We start from the raw sequence: 21,165 nt of genomic DNA, 5'->3' as shown, positions 1-21,165 counted from the left end.
ATTTTTGAGTCTACCAGGCAAGTTGAACATTCAGTGTAAGTTTACTGCTAAATGCTTTGAATTAATGGACTGTTACTGTTGAGACTTGTGTTTGACAAAACACTTGATAAGTTGCAAATAGAAACGGAAAAGACCAGAAAGGCTGAGCAACTCAGCCTGTATTTCTTTAAAAAAAACAGATCTCTTTATTAACTACAAGAACAACATAGTTGTGGTTTCAGTTTGATGTTTTTCAGTTTTAGATTCTATGTGCACTATTAGGGCAAGATAGTGTTGTTAATTTACTAATATCTGTCTGAAGGTGAGTTTGTTAATGAGAGATCAATTCAATGATAACGATATGAATTTTAAAGCCACGTACATCAGTTGATCCAAAATTTATTGAACTTCGACGTCCACTGATGTTGGTGCATTAATAAAATGTTATTTCTGAAGATGAAGCTCTATATTTTTCAGTCTGTCACTCCCTGCTGGTTTTCTGAACCTGTCTGTTATTACATAGTGATTATATAGCCTTTATTCTTTAATCTATGTTAAGGAAGAAAAAAAAAATGGCCAGTGATCCTTCTGTGCTGCTTAATAATCCTGGCTGGAAGCCCTCATTTGTGAGTGCTGGGAAAGGTTAGGGTCAGACGTTATATCCAAATTTTTTTTTCCCCCCATGTTGTTGTACAATGTGTTCATATTCCTGTCAACACTTCCACGTGAATAATATCTACTTCAGCAAGGTGCCAATGCTATATACATTTGTGGAATCTGCAAGATCATAATTAGTGAAAACAAACATGTCAAGGAATTTACCGTGAACAGGAGAAGATTATTTAAAATAGTTCTCAATGTTGCACTTTGCCCAAGTGCCTGAGGGTGTTTTACTATATTAAAAATGCTTTATTAGGATCTGAGTATCTCAACAATTGTTAAAAAAATTTCTTTGTTTGGGGGGTAAAAAGACATGCAGTAATGAAAACCTTCTGAATTTTAAATAGATTTTAGCAGTTCAGGTAAATTACTTTTTATTGTGATTTTTTTTTGAAAGTGGTTTGCGTGTTTTCTGTTTTGATATCAACATGTTGTATTGCTTGAACTGGATGGTGCAAAATCCTCTTTCTTTTTCAATGTTTTTATTAGTTTTCAAATTAATGCAGATTAATATATAACATCAATGTTTGTACATGTAATACAAAGAGATCAGGAGAACAATCATGGCATAGATAATCATAAAGAACAATAAAATATTTTTAAAAATCTGTAGATCCCACAATCTCTTAATAAATGAATATAAAAGAAAGGAAAGAAAAAGATTTATTACATATATAAAAAAGAAAAGAAAAAAAATCCCCAAATCAATAAGAAAAATTATAAATAATATATCAAACAAAACTAAACAAAAAAAATTTCAAAAAGAAAAAAAAAGACTGGACTGAAATTTCTCAGTAGAAACAGAGCAATATTATGTTGTCAACTCCGTTCCTCTAAACTGGAAAGTTATTGAACGGGGATCTATATCATGTGAAAATATTGAATAAATGGACTCCAAATATCTTCAAATTTAAGCAAAGGATCAACAGTACCACTCCTAATTTTTTCCGAGTTTAAACATGATATAATTTGAGAGAACCATTGGAAAGTAGTAGGGGGTATTTGATCCTTCCATTTAAGCAAAATGGATCGTTTGGCCATTAATGTAAAAAAGGCAATCATACGGTTAGCGGAAGCAGATAAATGGCCAGACTCTATCCTTGGTAATCCAAAAATTGCAGTGATAGGGTGAGGCTGTAAACCAATATTCAATACATCTGAGATAATGCTAAAAATGTCTTTCCAATATTTTTCCAAAAGAGGACAGGACCAAAACATATGTGTCAAAGAAGCCACATTCGATTTACATCGGTCACATATAGGATTTATATGGTGATTAAAAATGGGCTAGCTTATCTTTTGACATATGGGTCCTGTGAACTACCTTAAACTGTATTAAAGAGTGTCTGGCACACATTGAAGATGTATTAACCAAATGAAGAATTTTCTTCCATGTCTCTGTAGGTAAAGATGTCTGGAGTTTGCTTTCCCATTCATTCTTAATTTTGTCCAGTGATTTTGGACGTATTTTCATAACTAAATCATAGATTATTGCTATCAAGCCCTTCTGATAAGGATTAAGACCTAGAATCTTAGTTCTGTAACTACGACAAGAACATGCTGCTCCAAATTTACTTCAATATATTTTGTTCTCCTAGAAGTTGAGTGTTGTTGGCTGTGTCAGCATTTAATACATATTTTCTAATTGCCTTGAGAAGCTGGTGATGAGGTGCCTTCTGGAACTATTATACTCCATGTGCAAAGAGTAGTTGCGCTGTGTTGTTGGCAAGCATTTCATGATTTTGAGCCAAAAACAGGAAAACTTTTACAAGTCAGGAAGTTGCATGACTTGGGTTGGAACTTGATTTTAGATTCTTCACCTTTTGAAGTGATAAATGCCAAAGAAGTCTTGGTGAGGTGCTTCCAGGTTTTTAGTAGATTCTAGAAGGAATTCACTGAGGCAGATGGTTGTTAGTAAAGAAGGTGCTTTGTCTGGGATGATGTCTGGACTCCTGAGTGGTGTTGGAGTTGCGTTCATCCAAGCAAAATCCATTGCACTCCTGATTTTGAATCTTTGTAGTTCTAAGTAATTTGGGAATCATGTCGTAAAATAACTAACTTCTGGTCTGTTCATGCAGCCATAATATTTCTGATGTTTATGCTGTTCACAATGTTACTAAAACAAGTGATATGGTCCTTATCATATTCCTGTTTGTGGGAGATTGCAATGCACTGATTAGCCAGTACATATCTTGTATTAATCTTTTACTTTGGGTCTATCATTTATATCTAAACACAAGGAGGGAAAAATGTAATTTGTTGCTACCTGTTACGAACCAGCAACAAAAGAAATACACTGCGTCATGTATCAGCGTTTAAAAAAAAAACTACTTTATTAATAACTACTTATGATAGTAAGCAAGAATGGTTCTTAAAGTTCGGTTCAGCAAGCCATAAGGTGAAACGTGATCAGAGGCTTCTTCAACAACCACCGTTGACTGAAGACAAAACGTAGATGTAGAGAGAAAATAGAAAGATCACGAAATCCAAATGTTCCACTTTGGAACCCAAACGACACCTCATTGTCTACTCAGCAATGACCACTCCACCGCATCTGCCTCACCCCGAAAGGCACTCGAATCGTGGCCGTCCACACAAATACCTGCTTCCTTCTACAGGTCAACAACAAAGTGAACTCCACTGCTTTGTTCCGAAGTATCTGCCACCCCGAAAAGCATCCAAGATGTGGCTGTCCACACAAATACCTATTTCCCTCTACAGGTTAACGACAAAGTGGACTCCACTGGATTACTCCAATAACCCAAATGTGGATTGTAGTGACAGGCACAGTTACTGTTTTTCATCCATCGATAGAGACTAGCAGGCTGCTGTCTCTTTCTCTCTCTTCCACTGACTCTGACTGACTGCTTCAAAAACGTCATTACGTCCTTTATCTTCTGTTGTCGACACCACGCCAACACACACACACACACACACACACACACACACACACACACACACACACACACACACACACACACACACACACACACACCACTATGCTCTATCTTAAAGGGACATTCATCAATAGTAACCCAGTCCATAACACTACCTTTTTTTGCACATGAACCCAAAATTCATATATAAATTTCCGTTTTATTCGTTGCCAAATTTATCATTTAAAGCTTGCAGTAATGTGGCTGCATCAGTCTATTTCAGGTGCTCCACAGCAAAGTGGGGAAAACTGCTTAGAGCAAGGTAATGTCTTTTCTACACTGGTTTGTGAGTCTAACATAAATGTTAATTGAGGCCTGGGACTGCGGCAGTACTTGCCATAGCATCATGAAAAGTTAACAAAATCAAAACAAAAATGCAGATGCTGCAAATATAAAATCAAACCAGAAAATGCTGGAAATACTCAGCAGGTCAGCAGCATCTGTGGGAAGTGAAACAGTTGATGTTTCAGGTCGAAAACGATCGGGAAGGCAAGTAGTATCTTGGCCTTTATTGCATGGAGACAGCTTGCTCCAACTTTATAGGGTTTTGTGAGATCGCAACTAGAATAAGGATCTGGTCTCCCTATGTAATGAAAGCTATACTTGCTATAGTGGGAGTGCTGTGATGGTTTAGTAGAATGATTCACGGGAGGGCAGATTTGTCATGTGAGAAGAGATTAAACAAACCAGGCCTGTACTCTCCTGAGTTTAGAAGGTTGAGTGGTGATCTAATTGAACTATACAAAATTGTCAAGGAGCTTAATGGGGGAGATGTGGAGTTGCTATTTTTGCTGCCTGGTATGTCTGGAGTTGGGCCAATGGACAGACCATTCAAAACAAAGATGAGAAACTTCTTCAAGTTGGGTGGGTGTGTGTATGTGTGTTTGTGAGAGGTAGGGTCAGTTGCTGAATATATTTAAGACTGATATTTTTTTTTAAGATATAAAGGGAATCAAGGGACATTGGGTTTGTGGAGGAAAGTGTCCCTGAAGTAGAAGTCATGATCTTATTGAACGCTGGGGCAGGTGTGAGGGGCCAAATGGCCTACACCTGCTCTTTCTTGTGCTGATGACTGGTATTTCTGTGGATGAGATTGAAAAGATTATATTAGAATGAAGAGTACATGGATTTTTAATTTTGTGGTTTGTTGTTCCATTATAATGTAAATACCTGAAGTTGCATTTGATCTCTCTTTGGAAGAAAAATCTTCAAATCTCATCAGTCACTTAAGTAGAGATGGATGAAGTCCAGCTGAAGAGTTTCGATCTGAAAAGTTGACTGTCCATTTACCTCCATAGATGCTGCCTGACCCGCTGAGTTTCTCGAGCCTTTTGTGTCAGTCTTGAGTGACTTTTTTAATTTAATTCTTATTTTGCAGTTGTGACGCTGATCCTTCAGCTTTAGCAAAGTATGTTGTGGCTTTAGTTAAGAAAGACAAGCCAGAAAAAGAACTGAAGGCTTTGTGCGTTGATCAACTGGACGTATTTCTGCAAAAAGGTAAGATTTGTTTTGTTTCCTGCTTTCTTGTGCATTTATTTAAAGGGAATAGTTCCAGTTTACCAATGTTTTTAATCCAACTGGACTATATATTACAAAAAACATAGGGTGCAAGTGTAACTGAATTATCTAAATCTTGCTAGGAGGGTGCATGTTTGAGATTGGGGTGATTAGGAGAATTATATGTTTGATTTGTCCTCATCTGATGTCAAAAGATGTATCTTCCAGTAGCAGATAAGTGGTGTGAACACCGATTCAGAATCCCACTGAGGTAAATTGTTGTTCCCCTGTTGTTTATTTGATTGAAACGATCTAAGTTATTGTGCCATTTTTAAAATTTAGGATTTTTCTAATCTGCATGGCCCAATTTCACATTAAACTGCATTAATCAACAGAATCAATAGAGAAGCTAACTTTTTTTCCTGACTCTCAGCCATATATGTCAAGTATCTTCAGTACAAATATATTTTCCATAATTACTAGGGTCTGATTACTAACCAGGTTAAAATTAGTTGTAGCCATTTCATTGTTATTGATCCACATTTGCTGTTTTGAAAAAAAAATTTTTTTTTTGTCAATGAATCATATTATTGTACCTTTATGTTAAACCTCCAGAAAATCTTCATATTTAAGCACATACTCAACATTTTGGGCACTGCATGACTAATGTGATATGTGTGTGATCTTTTAAAGTCAGTACTTGTTAAATTTCCAATTTTAATGTACATTTATTTTATTATTGGGTTAAGACGTTGCCATTCTTGTGAGTCTTGAATGACAATACTATGTGTATGCACGTTAACCTAAAAACATGGTAGCTGTAGTTAGAGGTCAACTTTTAATTTGTACAAGTCTGACTGCATGTAATGACTTGATTATTTCTAATGCTTAATTTTAAATTGTGCATTGGGGCAGTGAATTAATTCTGACTGGAATCTAATGATTTGCCTCTCTTTGAGTTTGTCACTTTTCCCTGGGTAAGGAGGCGGGTTCCTACCTTGCTTTCTCATGTAATACAAATGTGAGATTTGAGTACATTTTACTTCAGATGGCTTTCAATGTTAAATAGTTTATTCTATGCAATAGAAAAGGTGGATCTTCAAGGGTTGTTTTTATTTTGACAGTGCATGCATAGATCACGCACTCAGCGTGGTAGAAAGTACAGGTTTGGAGGAAGCGCGGTTGTTCACAATGGCGTGTATTGTTGAATGATGCTTTAGTGATCCTTGTGTGAAGATTGGTGAAAGTTGTGGATAAAACGTACTTCAATTGGAGTTCTGCTCTGGTTCAGTTATTGCACTACAGCTACATTAAAATGCCTTTGTAGCCCTTTCATTTTTGTCTTTTCTTGAGATGCACAAATGTTTTGTCTTAACAACATAGAAACTTATGAATAAGAAATTTGTGAAATCATTCAGAAAAAGAATTTAGCACAATATCTCGGTTGACTTTGCTTTTTAACACTATTTCACTATTGGAGGTGCTGTCTAGTGGGTGAGACGCTAAACAGTGGTCTGGTCTGCCCTATCAGGTGGATGTTGTAGAATCATTACAGCATAGAACATTCTTTTAAACAAGGCCATTTTTCTCTTTTTTTTCCTCCATGTCAGGTCCTTATTGGGCAACCTATTTGATTCCCATTAACCTGCTCTCTTCCTAATAGCTCTGCAAATTATCTTTTTGTGTTTATCCAATTCCCTTTAGAAAGTCTTAATTGACTTGTGTTTCCCACTGCTCTTGCAGGGAGTGAGTTGCAGATCATAAGCACACTTATTGTATTTCGTAAGAAGACTTTTTTCCCCACATTTACCCTACCAGCTGCCATCACTTTGAATCTGCAGATGATTGAAGAACTATGTACATAATACGACCAGCTTTGTAGTTCTGCTGTGGAGGACGAGTTGCTTCTTTTACATTTTTAATTTGAGGTAGTCTTTTGGATCCTGCATAGAATGCTACACGTGGAGCTTGAAGGAATGGGTAGTGGATTGATTAGATTGCTTTACATTTTTGCTGCTCATGCTTCACATGCTTGAACATGATCAGAGACTCTGCTGTGGATGTTGGCCCAGGCGGAGGCCATCGACATTAGTTTGCCGATCCATTGACATTAGTTTGCCCATCCTCCCAATGGATTTGGAAGATTTTGCAGACACTGCATTGTGGTCTTCTCCAGTGCTCTGAAGTACTGACTATAGATTGTCTAAGTCTCTGATGTATGTAGAAGGACAAGAAATCTGCTGCTTGTTAGACCACAAGCTTATTGCTGGCTTGCAGAACTTAGTCTTAGCAGTAGGTTTTGTCAACATTGTCTACTCCTTGTGAGGGTACCTCGAGATCCTGAGAAGTGTTCCACGTCGACTGGGATCTTGGCATGGAACAACCATAGAGTAGGGGGACATGTATGGTATATGGTAGGGGCTGGTTAGTAAAGGACCTGTAGTTTTCAATGAAGAAATCAACAAAGGTTTGGAGCTCAGTGGAGTGTGCACATATGTCAGCATCATCTGTATACTGGAGCTCTTAATGAAGTTGAAGTAATTTTTGTTCTGGAGTAGAGGCCACAAAAGTTGACTAGTTTTCCTCAAGTCCTGTGTTTTAATTCCACTGCGGTGGGAAACTCACTAGAGATGCTGGGCAGCGAAGATTGAGAGTAGCGTATAATGGTGGAAAAGCTGTCCGGTTTCTGGGCTAGTAGTCCAATGGGTGATCAATGCAGAGACCAGAGTTCAAATCCTACTATGGAATTTAATTTCAAAATAATCTGGAATTGTAAAACAAAATTAGTCAGTAGTAATGATGACATCAAAGCTACTGGCTTCTCCTTGAGTTGCGATGGTGCTTTGAAGAACAACTTGTACTTATGGTTTATTAATTCCTGGATATGCTGGTTGTTATTAAATCTGTTTTCTGGTAGAGAAGGCAATTGTGTGTTCATGGGTGTGAATAATGATGGACTTCAGGGCAGCCAGATGTTATGGATTATGTGACCCTAGCTTGGAAGTTGTCCGGTTGGCTCTAAGGCAATAATGGAATAGTTTTGTTGGGAAAATTGTATCTGCTTTATTAACAGCAATTTGTTCTGCTGCCTTGGAATATTTATTAGTGTGAACCCTGATCTCTCTCTGTGCCTAAATTGCAGTACATGGTTCATAGTGCCTTTCCTCAATTTAATGTTTGGAATGCGTCACTTCATGTTCATACGATATTTGTGAGGATATTTTAGTTTGTAGTGATATGAAAAGGGGTATACCCTTGTTTCCTTATTCATTTCTCTGACTGGCTCAGATTTTCCTGCTAAGGCAGGAGGGTGACTTGGACACTAAATCTAGCCATCCAGAGGATTACCTTTAAAATATTCATTATATTTTTCAGAATTTGTACTTGGAACGCACCACAGAGATTCTTGGCAGATCTGCAAATTTAGGTTTTGAAATGACGTGTAAGCCTGAATGCAGTTCCTACTAGACTGATCTCTGCTTAATAGACTTGGTCAGTTTGTTAATGTTAAAAGATGCAGCATAAAATTTTGAGTGTTGGGAGTTCACTGTTGTGCTGAACTGATTGTCTAGGTTTGGATGACCGATGCTGGTTTGTTAGTACAATATATTTTTTAAATCAGTAAAAATCATTGGCTGTAAATATGTTGCAGCTAAGAAACCTGAACCATTATTTTTGTGCTTGTGGCAGGTGCATGAAATAGAATAAGAATTCAGAAAAATCACTGGCATGGTTTTTGGTTTGAAGGGTAGTAATGAAAATATACTTCTAATTGTTACCTGTGTGGGGTTATGGTGGAAAGTATGGAGTTTAACATCCCGTGAGGCAAAGCACTCAATTTCTTTTTGCATCAAGGCTCCCAGTGACTTAAGTGCATATCTTCAAAAAAAAATCTGGATCTATGTTTGGAAATAAAGTTTGACCAGTTAATGTATTCATTAATTAAGTAATAAGGAATGCTGTCAATATGTTCTAATTAGTTCCCATCACATGTGAAAGATAGTTCAAAACTATTCCGTCTGTAGCTCAAAGCATTTGCAGCAGTGTAGCACTTTTGGGTGATAACCGTGTCATTTGAAAGTTAATGCAAGTAATTGAACCTGTATTTTTAAGATGTTGAGTCCTGACTCATTATACCTACCTGCTTTTCTTGTCCATGCATTGCAAGGAACTGATGGTATTTGGAAAAAATGGTTGAAGCATTCATAGTTTGATGAATTCTACTACTCAGGGTTTAAGTTGTGACTCGTAACTAATGTGAACCATTCAATCACTTTTAGCATTGTCAGATATTCTCCATTTATAGTGTGTCCAGAAGGTAAGAGGCTAGATAGTTACTGAAATTTTTTTATTTTTGTTCACTGTCTAATATTTTGGTTCAAATTGTGTGTGTGAACCTTCCAGTTTTTATTAAACTTCATTTCCCCCTTTCCTTCCGTCTTTGCAAAAAAAAATTCTGGCTCATGTAAATGGGCAATTCAGATGAGAATTGTTCAAAAAATGTTTTAGTAAGTCTCATTTGTGAGCTAGGTTGTGGCTCACTTCTTAATGGGCTATGACTGAGCTATTCACTATCAGCTGGATGATGTGCAGGGTAATTTTATTTTGCAAAAGACTAACAATGTACCTTTGTCCTTTTACAATTCATCCTTTTTGTTTGATTTCTTCTGACACAAGTTGGCAGAAATACTTTTTTCTAAGGAGTTATCAATAATTTGCAAGAATCTTTATACATATAAGCAAGCAAGTTCTGTATGAGTGTAGTATATGTTCACGTATAGATTGCCCATAGAAATTAAATTACAAATGTTAATTATTAAATGATTTGATTTCTCTATGCTGCATTTTCACCATTAGTTTATAATTATTTGATAGAAACTGTTGGCTTTGTGGACAAACTTTTTGATGCTTTAAGCACAAAGAACTACGTGCCACGACCAGAACAACTTGTCCAGGAGACCTTGAAGCAGGACATGCAGCCTACGTGGCAAGAGAGGGAGGACAAAAAAGAAGTGAGTAATGATGTATTTACTTTTGCGAGTAAGTTTCTGTAGTAGTGTGATCCTCTGTGCCATTAATGCCCTTTAGGAGAAAGATCTGCAGTTTAGAAGCAACCTTGCCAGTTCTGCCCATGTCTCAAGGCCGAGCTTACTAAAAATAAAGCTGGCATGGAGAGGAGTTAAATGTACATTCTTTATTTTTCTTGCTATTCAGTTACTTCATCCTGGGTGCAAGTAGGATTATGACAGGTTTCTGTAAGATATTGTTTAATTGCAGAGCTACTTAGTACCAGGCATTGTGACAGTATGTAAGGGGTAACAAAAGCTCAAGGGGTGCAAAGAGTTGTTTTATAGATGATAGGGAGACAACAGATTGGAGAAAGAGCGCACAAATCAGGAAAATATCTGTTAAGAATCAAGCACCTTTGAAAATCTCATTAAGGGAAAAATACTTTGTACTCATGTTACCTGAAATTGTGTCTTAAGGTATTGAAAATCTGCAAATTATAAATTGGCAAAACAAAACTGTTCAGCTGTTTACCTTTCTAATCTTTTGAACATCAGCACTGATTATTACACGTTGAATTGCAGGTGCTAGCATCCACTTGCATGTTCGAATGTACTACACAAGTGGATGCGCAGTATTTTTAATAATCTATGTAGCTACTTTTAGGTGTATCATTATTTCTGATTTGCTGTTTTGCCTCATTTTTGGTTTTCTGTTCTCAACCACATATTGAAATCAAAGCAGTTTTCTTGGACCTGCAGAAAGAAATTTTAAATGTACTAACTGACAAATTTAGGGCATTGACGATAGCTTCAGACTTGAATGTCCATAAAATTGGTCAGATTTTGTAATAAAATGAATGCTGAGCTTTCATGTCATGTTTGAATTGTCAGAGACAGGGTGACCACTTTCAAAGTGGTACACATATGGAATATAGATGCAGTCATATCATTTTCTCGTTTAATTTTATGGGAGATAAATGTGTTGCATTGAGTCTTCTGAATACATTTTTATGATGATGTGACTGTACTGAGCATTTTGGTTTACATTTTTTTTATTAATTGTGCTTGTTATTTTAGGTTCCCCTCTATGATGAGGACCAAGATGGTAGAAAACCTTTATTAAAGAAAAGTCACAGTCCTTTTAAACCCCTATTAGGGCCTATTGATACAAGGTATGAAATTTGACTCTAATTAACTGAAAATTTGTGCTTGAATTTGAGCTTGACTTATGTTTTCATACATTTCAGTGATTTGTGTTATGTTTGACTTGTGCTTAATGTAGATTTTGATGTAAAGGAATATGGAATGAAATTTAAAAACAATGTTTTATGCCATTTGTAGTTTTGTTTTGGAAAATGCAGTCTCAGGAAAAATATCCCTTTTGCCTTATTTACTCGTAAAACCTTAGCAAATCTACTAGCGGTAGTCAAAGAAGAATTGCTTCATTGCTATTGTTTATGACAAATGTACATTGTATTTAAGACACCATATTACAATAGATAATGGTAATCACATTATTTTCAGTTTGTGTTTTTTCTTATAATGTTATAGTTTAAAAAAAAGATTAAGACATTAAGGAGATGAAGGGCCTTTTATTACACTCGTAGGATTTGTATGGATTGAGCATTGGTTAATGGCTAGAAAACAAAGTGGGAATAAATGGGTCATCTTCAGGATGGTTTCCTATAACATAACATCATGTAATGTGGACTGTCACAAGGATCAGTTTTTGGAATTGGCTTCTAACAATCTAAATGAATGGAATAGGTGAGCATCAGACTGTAGGATGTCCAATTTTGCTAGAGTCTTGGGGCTATGATCTCTTGACCATGCTAGAGACATGGATAGAGTTTTGAGGCCATGATCTCTTCTTCAAACTACACAGGGTAGAGTCTCAGAGCCAGACAGCATGGAAGTGGGCCCTTTGATCTACGAGTCCACACATTTACACCCACTTGCACTAATCCCATTTTATTCTCCCCATGTTACCATCAATTACACCCAGCTTCTTTCACTCACCTACACACTTAGGGCAATTTACAGTGGCCAATTAATCTATCAACCTGTGTGTCTTTGGGATGTGGTTGGAAGGTGGGTCACCTGAAGGAAACCTGTGTTGTAATAGGAAGGGTGTGTGAACTCCACACAAACAGCACAAGAGGCCAGGATTGAATCTGATCACTGGAGCTGTGAGGTAGCAGACCTACTAATTTAAACATCCAAGTCAACCTAGAAGCAGGTCTGAAATTATGAATTTCATCTGAGTGCTGAGACACCATTTCCCTGGTTCTGTAGTCTGGACAAGGGATTGTGGCTTCAGGAGAGAAAAACAACCATTTGGAACTAAAATATATTAACTCCAGAGGATTGTAAATATTTAGACTTCTGTATCCCTGAAAACAATGGATACTGAGTTGTAGAGTGTAGTCAAGATTGAGATCAGAAACACTCAATGAATTTTGGGGATAGGGTGAGAAAGTGGTGTTAAAGAATTTGAACCATGTAACAGGCTGAGAAGAGCATATGGCCTACTACTTTTGTTACTTGTTCTTAAGATGTTGATGCCCCTTTTTAATCCATGATTTAGAATGAAATTGTATCCTTGCCATTTGTACAATTTGTATGTACCTACTAATTTTCTATAGTGGATTTTAATTTCAAACCACACGGCACATTTCCATTTAGTAACATTGGAGAACAAAATTTTGCTAATATGTGTTACAATTAATATCATCCAGTGTATGGAATGCATGTGCGTCTTGGTATTGAAGATTTGAATGCACAGTGATTCAAATGCTTTTAACAGAAGGAGGTATTATCAGTAAACATCAAAATCTACTGTGTTTTCAAGTAAGTTAGTTCCAGAAAACATCCGTAGTGTTCATTTAATATTTGTAAATCTCAGCTTTTTATTTTTTTTTCCCCAACACTTTTTTTCCGGCAATGCCATTGAGAAACTTGCAAATATCATTTTAGTTTGTTGCTCAGATGAACAGAAATTTCTGTTGGTCACTACACTCTGCAACACTTCAATGTCAGAAAAGATAACTGAAATAGACTATTTCAATTGTTTTCTATGCCATTGGAGCTAAAGTATTAATTTTTGTAAGGGTATTACTCCACAGGGCCATGAATTTTTAAAATATCATTTTTTAAAACATTTATCAGAACTCGCGACGAGAAAAAACGTGAAGAACGACGGCGCAGAGACTTTGAGAGATATCCCCATTCTAGAGATCTTTATCGAGATCGATATGACCGTCGAAGAGGCAGAAGTTATAGCCACAGTCCGTCAAAGACCAAAAGTCGAAGTCGCAGTCGCAGTAGAGACCGGAATCGAGTCCTTGGCCGCAGCAACAGCACAAGCAGGGGTAAGTGAGCTTGTGTAGCTTGGGTCTATTGTTTTTGACCAGACTTCAGTGACTGCACCTATTAAACTTTTATATTTTGAAAGGTGTGTTGTACTCTGGTGAGTAGTCTATTATTAGCACTGAATTATAATTCTTCATATTGGTATTGAATAACAATTGTTTAGTGAAAGTTAGATTTTTTTTAATGTGGGTCTGGCTTTTACTGAGAGTTTTCTCTACTTTGAACTCATTTCATTGTTGACTAAAGTTTAATCAAGGTATCTGCCCCATTTATTTCTTTTTAATTAGGAAAACTTTCCAAGGCACCTTTCTATAGAGCAGTCGGGCAAATATTGACAGTGCAAAAGGAGGTAACAATAGTATGGGTGATCTAAATAGCAAGGTGTTAATATACAATGGATTAGAAATTCATTCACATGTCCCCAACACCCCCCCACCACCAAAAAAAAGTCTGCTGCACAGTTATAAATTGGTTTAACCTGGAGTAGAACAATTCTGTGCAAATTTCTAGGTATCTTTGCACCTGCCAATTTATATGATACCCTGCTAGCCATAGCATGCCATCCTATTTCTTCCTATTATTGTTTTCTGCATCAATCCACACTAGTATATTAGCCAATTTATGTGCTTTACCTTTTGTACAGTGACCTCTAGCATGGAACTTTATTGAAAGCCTTCCGAAAATTCAAATACATTCTAATTTACTCAGTGTATCTTTGAAAAACCAGTAAATTATTCAAACATGATTTTCCTTTTTATAGATTCATGTTATCTCAAATCAAGCATGTATTTATTTTCTAGTACCCCTGTTATTACACCTATTATTGTAGATTCCAGCATTTTCTCCAACTACTAATGTCAAGCCAACACGTCAGTAGTTCCCTATTTTTTTTTCTTTTCTCCTTAAATAATGTGGTCATATTTTACTGCCTTCTAATATATCGGAACCATTTTCCAAAATCATCTCTTTTTTTAAAAAAAAATGTTTTGGAAGATGACAACTAGAGCATCCACTATCTCCATAGTAAATCTTTCTAAACTCTGGGATGTAGGTCAACAGATCATTTGAATTTTATCAGTTTTCAGAGCCATTAACATCTCTAACGGTTTTTCATTAATAATAAATTCTTGTAATTTCCTCCTTTGCCTGGATCCTTGGTTCTCCAGTATTTTTCGTCTTTTTTTTCGTAAAGATGGACAAAGGTCCTCTGCCATTTCCTTATTCTCCATTTATAAATTCTCTTGCTAGCCTTTTCTTTTTTGCATACCAACAGAAGTTCATACAGTTTTTTTCTCACCAATTTACTCGCACTGTTTTCCCTTTCTTTATCATTTTCTTGGTGACCCCTCATTACAATTCTAAGACACTCCCAATCCTCAGGTTTGCTACTTTCTCTGACAACTTTAAGACTTTTCATTAGATTTAATACTGTATTTAATTTTTCCTATTAACCATGGTTGGACTGCTTTTTCATGGTGCTTTTTCTTTTTCCCTAAAGGAAATTGTATGTTATTTCTTTAAATGTTAGACATCACATATCCCCTGTCATACCCTATTAATGTAGTTTCCCAATATGTCATAGCAGTTTATTAGATTGGAAACCCTGGTTTCAGATTGAATTACCGTAGCATAAAGAATTCTATGTAAAACTTTCATGTTCTAGGCCCCTTTCCAACAAGATTATTATTTACACTTTCTCATTGCTCAGTACTAAATCTAAAATAGCTTTTCCCTATTCAGTTAGCAAATTGATCTAGAAATCCATCATGTATATATTCCAAGAATTCATCCTCTATATCTTGTTGGTGCTAATTTGACTTGCCCAGTCTAAATGTTGATTAAAACAGTCAGCTCTTAGTGTGCAATGAAAATTGGAGATGCATAAGAAGCCATTATTAGGAGTGCAGACATCCAAGACTTATGGGGTGGGGGAAAGATGAGCCATGCAGAAATTTGAAACCAAAATAAGAACACCAATTAAGTTGGTTAATGTGGTAGAAATCAATGGCAAACTACTATGCAGTTTAATGTAGATAATTGTGAAGTCCCTTTGTCTCCTCTCACTGGTCGTAGAGGGGATCCTGCCAATCTACTGGACCAATGGATGTCACCTCTACCAGGTAATGGCTCAAAGAGAAATGGAAGAAGTAGCATCAAACACTATATGAGGCCTTTTTTGACCGCACAAATGTGCTTGATGTTGCTAATCATGCAAGTTTGGAGCATCCTTCTCAAATTTGCACACCCCTGGAAGTTGATTTACATTTTGCGTCTTCATCTTGATGGTGTTGTCTTGAACCTGCCAGCCCAACTTCTCTCATTAAATCTGGAGTACACAAATGTTTGCAGGCCAAGTTCCAAGTCGCCAACAACTCATTCACTGAAGAAAACAAGAGAATGGGTCCTACAACCACAGCACAAAAGTCCCCGATAAGTTTTTTCTTTTATTTTTAATAGGGTTTTTATTATAAGGGTTAGATTTTATAAGGTTTTTTAAGTTGTTTTATAAGTTTTTAATCGGGAATAGTGAGGGCTGGACTGTGCAGGCGCGTGACGTTGGCAGGTAAGGCGCAGGCAGTTTAAGAAGCAAACCACCATACCCAGCGGCCAGTGTCGGAGCAGGCAGTGGAGTGAGAGGGAGCAGAATGGTCGGGCTTGGCTCAAGGGGCTTCGGCTTAAAGGGGTGAGGCAGGTCAGTAGCTGGTAGGTAGGTAAAGGTAAGGCTTACCTGTTATCTGTTATAAATTTTTAAGTCGAAAAACTAGGGGGAAAAAAGAATTAGTTCAGATGGAGGACATGGTGGTGTGCTGCAGCTGCTTGATGTGGGAGATTATGGACCTTGCTGTGGTCCACGTTGGCCACATCTGCAGTAAGCGCTTGAGGCTGGAGGAACTTCGGCTCACAATCGATGAGCTGGAGTTGCAGCTTCAAACACCACGCAGCATCGGGGGGGGGGGGGGGGGGGGGGGGGGGGAGTTTTGTAGATACTGTACATAAGGAGACGGTCACCCCCCCCCCTTAGGGCAGGTACTACTGGAGTCCAGGAAGTAGATAGAATGGTGACTGTCAGGGGAGGGAAAAGGAAAAAGAAAACAAACAGGCAGATAGAGCAGAGGACCCCGGAGGCTGTTCCCCTCAGTAACAGATTTTCCGCTTTGGAGGCTGTTGAGGGAGATGACCTGCCGGGGCCGAGCAGCAGTAGCCAGGTCTATGGCACTGGGACTGGTCCTGCTGCTCAGAAGGGAAGGGAGGAGAAGAAGATGGCAGTAGTGATAGGGGACTCGATAGTCAGGGAAACAGATAGGAGGTTCTGTGGCAGTGAGCATGAATCCTGGATGGGATGTTGCCTCCCAGGTGCCAGGGTTTGGGATGTCACTGATCGGGTCCACAGGATTCTAGAGCGGGAGGGAGAACAGCCAGAAGTCGTGGTTCATGTTGGTACCAATGACATAGGTGGGAAGAGGGATGAGATCCTGAAAAGTGAGTTTAGCGAGCTAGGCAGAAGGCTGAAGAACAGGACCTCGGGTAGCGATCTCGGGATTGCTGCCAGTGCCACACGATAGTGAAGGGAGGAATAGGAGGAGATGGCAAATAAATTCATGGCTGAGAAGTTGGTGCAGGAGGGAGGGTTTTAGGTTTTTGGATCATTGGGATCTCTTCTGGGGAAGGTGGGGCCTGTACAGAGAGGACGGGTTACACCCAAACCTGAGGGTGGCCAATATCCTTGCGGCCAGGTTTGCTAGGGTGGTTCAGGATGGTTTAAACTAGATTGCGAGGGGGAAGGGAACCGGAGGAGTAGGTCAGAGGAAGAAGAGGATGGAGAAAAGTCAGATCTGACAGGTAGAGAGGCTTTGAAGAAGGAGAAGCAGAGTACAGGCTATAAAAGTAGTAAAGTGGATGGGCTAAAGTGCATTTACTTAAATGCGAGAAGCATCAGGAATAAGGGAGATGAACTGAGAGCTTGGATTAGTACATGGGGCTATGATATTGTGGCTATTACAGAGACATGGCTGACATCAGGGCAGGAATGGATATTGAATATTCCTGGTTTTCAGTGTTTTAAAAGGGGTGGGGGGGGAGAAGAGGGGTAGGGGTGGTGTTACTCGTCAGGGACACTGTTACAGCTGCAGAAAGGGTAGATAATGTAGAAGGATCCTCTGTAGAGTCAGTATGGGTGGAAGTTAGGAACAAGAAAGGGGCAGTTACCCTCCTGGGGGTATTCTGTAGGCCCCCCCAGTAGCAGTAGGGACACTGAGGAGCAGATTGGGACGCAGTTTTTTGGAAAGATGTGAAAATAACAGGGTTATTATAATGGGAGACTTCAACTTTCCAAATATTGATTGGCACCTACTTAGTGCACTGTTTAAATAATTTGAGTACCCCTAGTACTCAATTTATCTCTATTTACACATAACCTATGTATCTAGTTGACTACCTAATGAATAGTGAATAAGTTTAAAAAATTGTCTAAGTAAATGATTAAATATTTTCAGTAACAGACAAGTACTTGAAAATGCATATTACTTGATCAAGGGTGTGTGGTATACAGATGCTCATGCTAAACATACTGGGATGACTAGAGTTAAGTATTTATTCTCCACTGCACCTGTCATTGTTTTCCACCTTTGAATTCATGCTGATAATTGACTCCGTGGGGTATTTTAGGTTAGAAATAGTTCCAGACTTTGCTATTTCTGGTCACAGTTTCACACTCGTATCTCTGTAACTTTCACAAGGTAGCCAAGAAATTTTGTAGATCAGGCTAAATACTGGATCCTTGATCTTAACAGATGCACCTGCATAACTCCCATTTGTTACTTAACCATTGAACTGGTGGGCTGTGACATGGCATGCTACGAATGAAAAATCCTGTAATGTTTAGAGACTTGGAACAGTGTATTGCAAGCAATCGCATAATCCCTCTGGATTCAGATTATTTCTTTAGGTCTCTGTTGCCAGAAACTGTCAACTATATTTGCAAAAACTTGTTCATTCTCAGCAAGGGCACCAGGTGCTATACTCCATTAGAAAGTGCCTGCCATTGTGAGAGGATGATAAAAAGCAGTGACGGATAAAGATCAGCAAGTACATTCTCTTTTAACATCAAAGTTTTCTGTAACTGTGAATGAGTGATGAGAGAAGGAACTTCGATTTTATAAGCAGTAATGAACATAAACTGTTGTTTACCAAGATTTGGAAATATTGCTTAAGGTACTGAAGAAAATGTATATCAGGATTAAGAAAAAACGGCAAGGTAACCACTGTCTTAATGTTGTATGTACAAGATACTACTCTGTCTCAATTTCAGGATTAATATGATGTATAAAGCATAATTTATTGATCTGTGCAGATATTAATATATGGACTGCCTTCAATCTTTTGGAAGACTGCAGTGTAATTTCAGGAGAACAATTGACGAATATGTTGATTTTATGAATATAAAATTTAAATATAGCAGCCATTGTCAGAGTACAATTTGGCAACTTCCAAGATCATCTTGGTATTGATTTTTATTTAAAATTTCTCAGCAATTCACTTAATTTGAAAATCTGTTTTAAATTAACAGATCAGCATAAGGAGAGATCGAAGTTTGAATTGGAAAGAAATGAGGCCACGGAGAACATGTATGTTCCTAGTTGTACATCAGTAAGCAGTTCAGCTGATCAGTATTATGCTGGAGGGCCCCCTGCTCCAAGTGCAGTAACTGTGGTAGCTCCTGTCCACCACCCTGACAACACTACTGAGAGCTGGTCTAATTTCTATAACAACCACACGGGCACAAATTCCTTCGGTAGAAATGCAGCTCCAAAACGCCGGTGCAGAGACTATGATGGTAAGTAAAGTGCACAATTTTCATGTTTACTGCTGCAGAAGTGTTTTTGAATAATGACTCTCTTTTCATTTTGAGGGTGAATACTGAACAGATGGTTTGCACTAAGACTCTTGTGTTATAAAAGAGATTAATGGCTACGAAGTAAGAAATTTGCAAATAACTTGTAGCTAATAGAGTGGATGAAAGTCAGATATATTACAAAGTACTAAACTGAATTCAAATGTTCTTCAAGTGAAACTAAGGTTATTTCTAAATTGTAATTGTTTTTAAATCCCTTCTTGACAATCAATAACTATTTTTGAGCCACTTCAAAAGTGAGACACGAGGCTGAATATCAGAGCTGTACTGATGAACAATTGTCACTTTTCTACAGTTCCAGTAAAAAAACTAACAATATAATTTACATACACTAATGTTTTGTGAAAATTATTAGGCAACCATGTAGTCAGGGCAATGTGAATTGCATAATATCACAACAAAATTGTTGCAGGGTAATTTTTTACTCTTTCCTACACTGCTTGACAGTGGGAAGCATGCATTTTGCAGATATACTGAACTTAATGTCTTATTTTCAGAGAAAGGTTTCTGTATGCGTGGTGATCTCTGCCTCTTTGATCATGGTAATGACCCGTTAATAGTGGAAGATGTCACTCTTCCTGGGATGATCCCGTTTCCGCCACCACCTCCAGGCTTGCCTCCGCCAGGCCATCAGTTGCCTCCGCCGGGCCATCACTTGCCTCCGCCTCTACCAGGTCTGCCTCCAAGCTTGAGGTTACCTCCTATACCACCACCTGGACAGCCACCTCCTCCTGGTATCCATTCTGTATCTGGTAAGGTCAATATTCCATTTGAAAACAACAATTCAGCAAACCACTTGATCATATTTGGTGAATTCTGTATTACTTCTGGATGCTCATAAGTTTAAAAGAAAAGTTATGTTCATTTAATGTATTTTGTGTGTGAATATATACTTCCACTTCCATTGAAACAGCAATTCATTTAAATCATGACATCACATTTCTTATGCTGTACAGTGAATTATGAAACACAGAAACATGGAATTGATCCATATTGTTTAGTTGTTGTTTATTTGGATAGTATGAAGAAAAAGTTTGCAGAGGATAGAAGTAGAAAATGATGCTTGCATTAGAAGTGGAGTACTGTGGGGTCTGGATCTGTATGTTAGTACTCTTAGACCTTTATGGATAACCAGGCTATGGAAGAGAACTTTCGAATGATTTTCTTTAATGTTCTCGGTTGACTTAAGGACCCTTGTGTAATACAATCTTCTCATTATTACGAGAGTACTAAAATAGATTTAATGATGTGAGAACTGGGATTACCATTTTGGTAAATACATAATATACAAGCATTGAGAATTAATTTTGTCAAATAAAGACTTAATGGTTGACTTAACATTGCATGATAACTGAAAATGTTGTTGCATAGAATTGGAAAAACAAAAAATAACACAGGTGATTACATAGGGCTACTTCAGGCATAGGCAGCAAGTCAGAGTTTTATTGGATTTGCTGCGATTTATTCAGTCAAACTGAACAGAAAAGGTATGCTGGAGCATCAGTCAATACCACCTTCAGGCAAAGGTTTTGTTTCAACTGAGGAACTTAATTGTTATGTATTTATACGCTGTAGCATTTCATCTTTTTTATATATTTGAAGCACTTTTATGCTTTTTATGATAAAGGTATTCCGATGCATCTTGAGGCCTTTCTAGCAACTTGCAAAAGTTATTCTTGATAATTTTAATTTTGTCAGTATGTAACTTCAAATATTGTGAAGTTTGTCTTTGTTGTCAAAAAGACCAATCAAGCAAAAGACTGTTTGAAAAAGGTCTTTGAAAATAGAATAGCTTTATTAT

General features: G+C 37.6%; 1 protein-coding gene across 1 annotated transcript in view; it reads left to right on the top strand.

Annotated features, from left to right (window-relative positions):
• Positions 1–21,165, top strand: part of rbm27 (RNA binding motif protein 27) — a 106,750-nt gene that overhangs the window by 14,740 nt on the left and 70,845 nt on the right. The window contains exons 2-7 of the mRNA XM_052013296.1: positions 4,954–5,072; positions 9,948–10,084; positions 11,159–11,253; positions 13,250–13,452; positions 19,020–19,286; positions 19,862–20,116. Coding sequence (XP_051869256.1) covers positions 4,954–5,072; positions 9,948–10,084; positions 11,159–11,253; positions 13,250–13,452; positions 19,020–19,286; positions 19,862–20,116 — 1,076 coding nt within the window. The remainder of the gene's footprint in view (positions 1–4,953; positions 5,073–9,947; positions 10,085–11,158; positions 11,254–13,249; positions 13,453–19,019; positions 19,287–19,861; positions 20,117–21,165) is intronic.

Source organism: Pristis pectinata, chromosome 4 (assembly GCF_009764475.1).
Source record: "Pristis pectinata isolate sPriPec2 chromosome 4, sPriPec2.1.pri, whole genome shotgun sequence".
Classification (NCBI taxonomy): Eukaryota; Metazoa; Chordata; class Chondrichthyes; order Rhinopristiformes; family Pristidae; genus Pristis; species Pristis pectinata.
The sequence above is the reverse complement of the archived record's forward strand: the minus strand, read 5'-3'. Positions and strand labels throughout refer to the sequence as shown.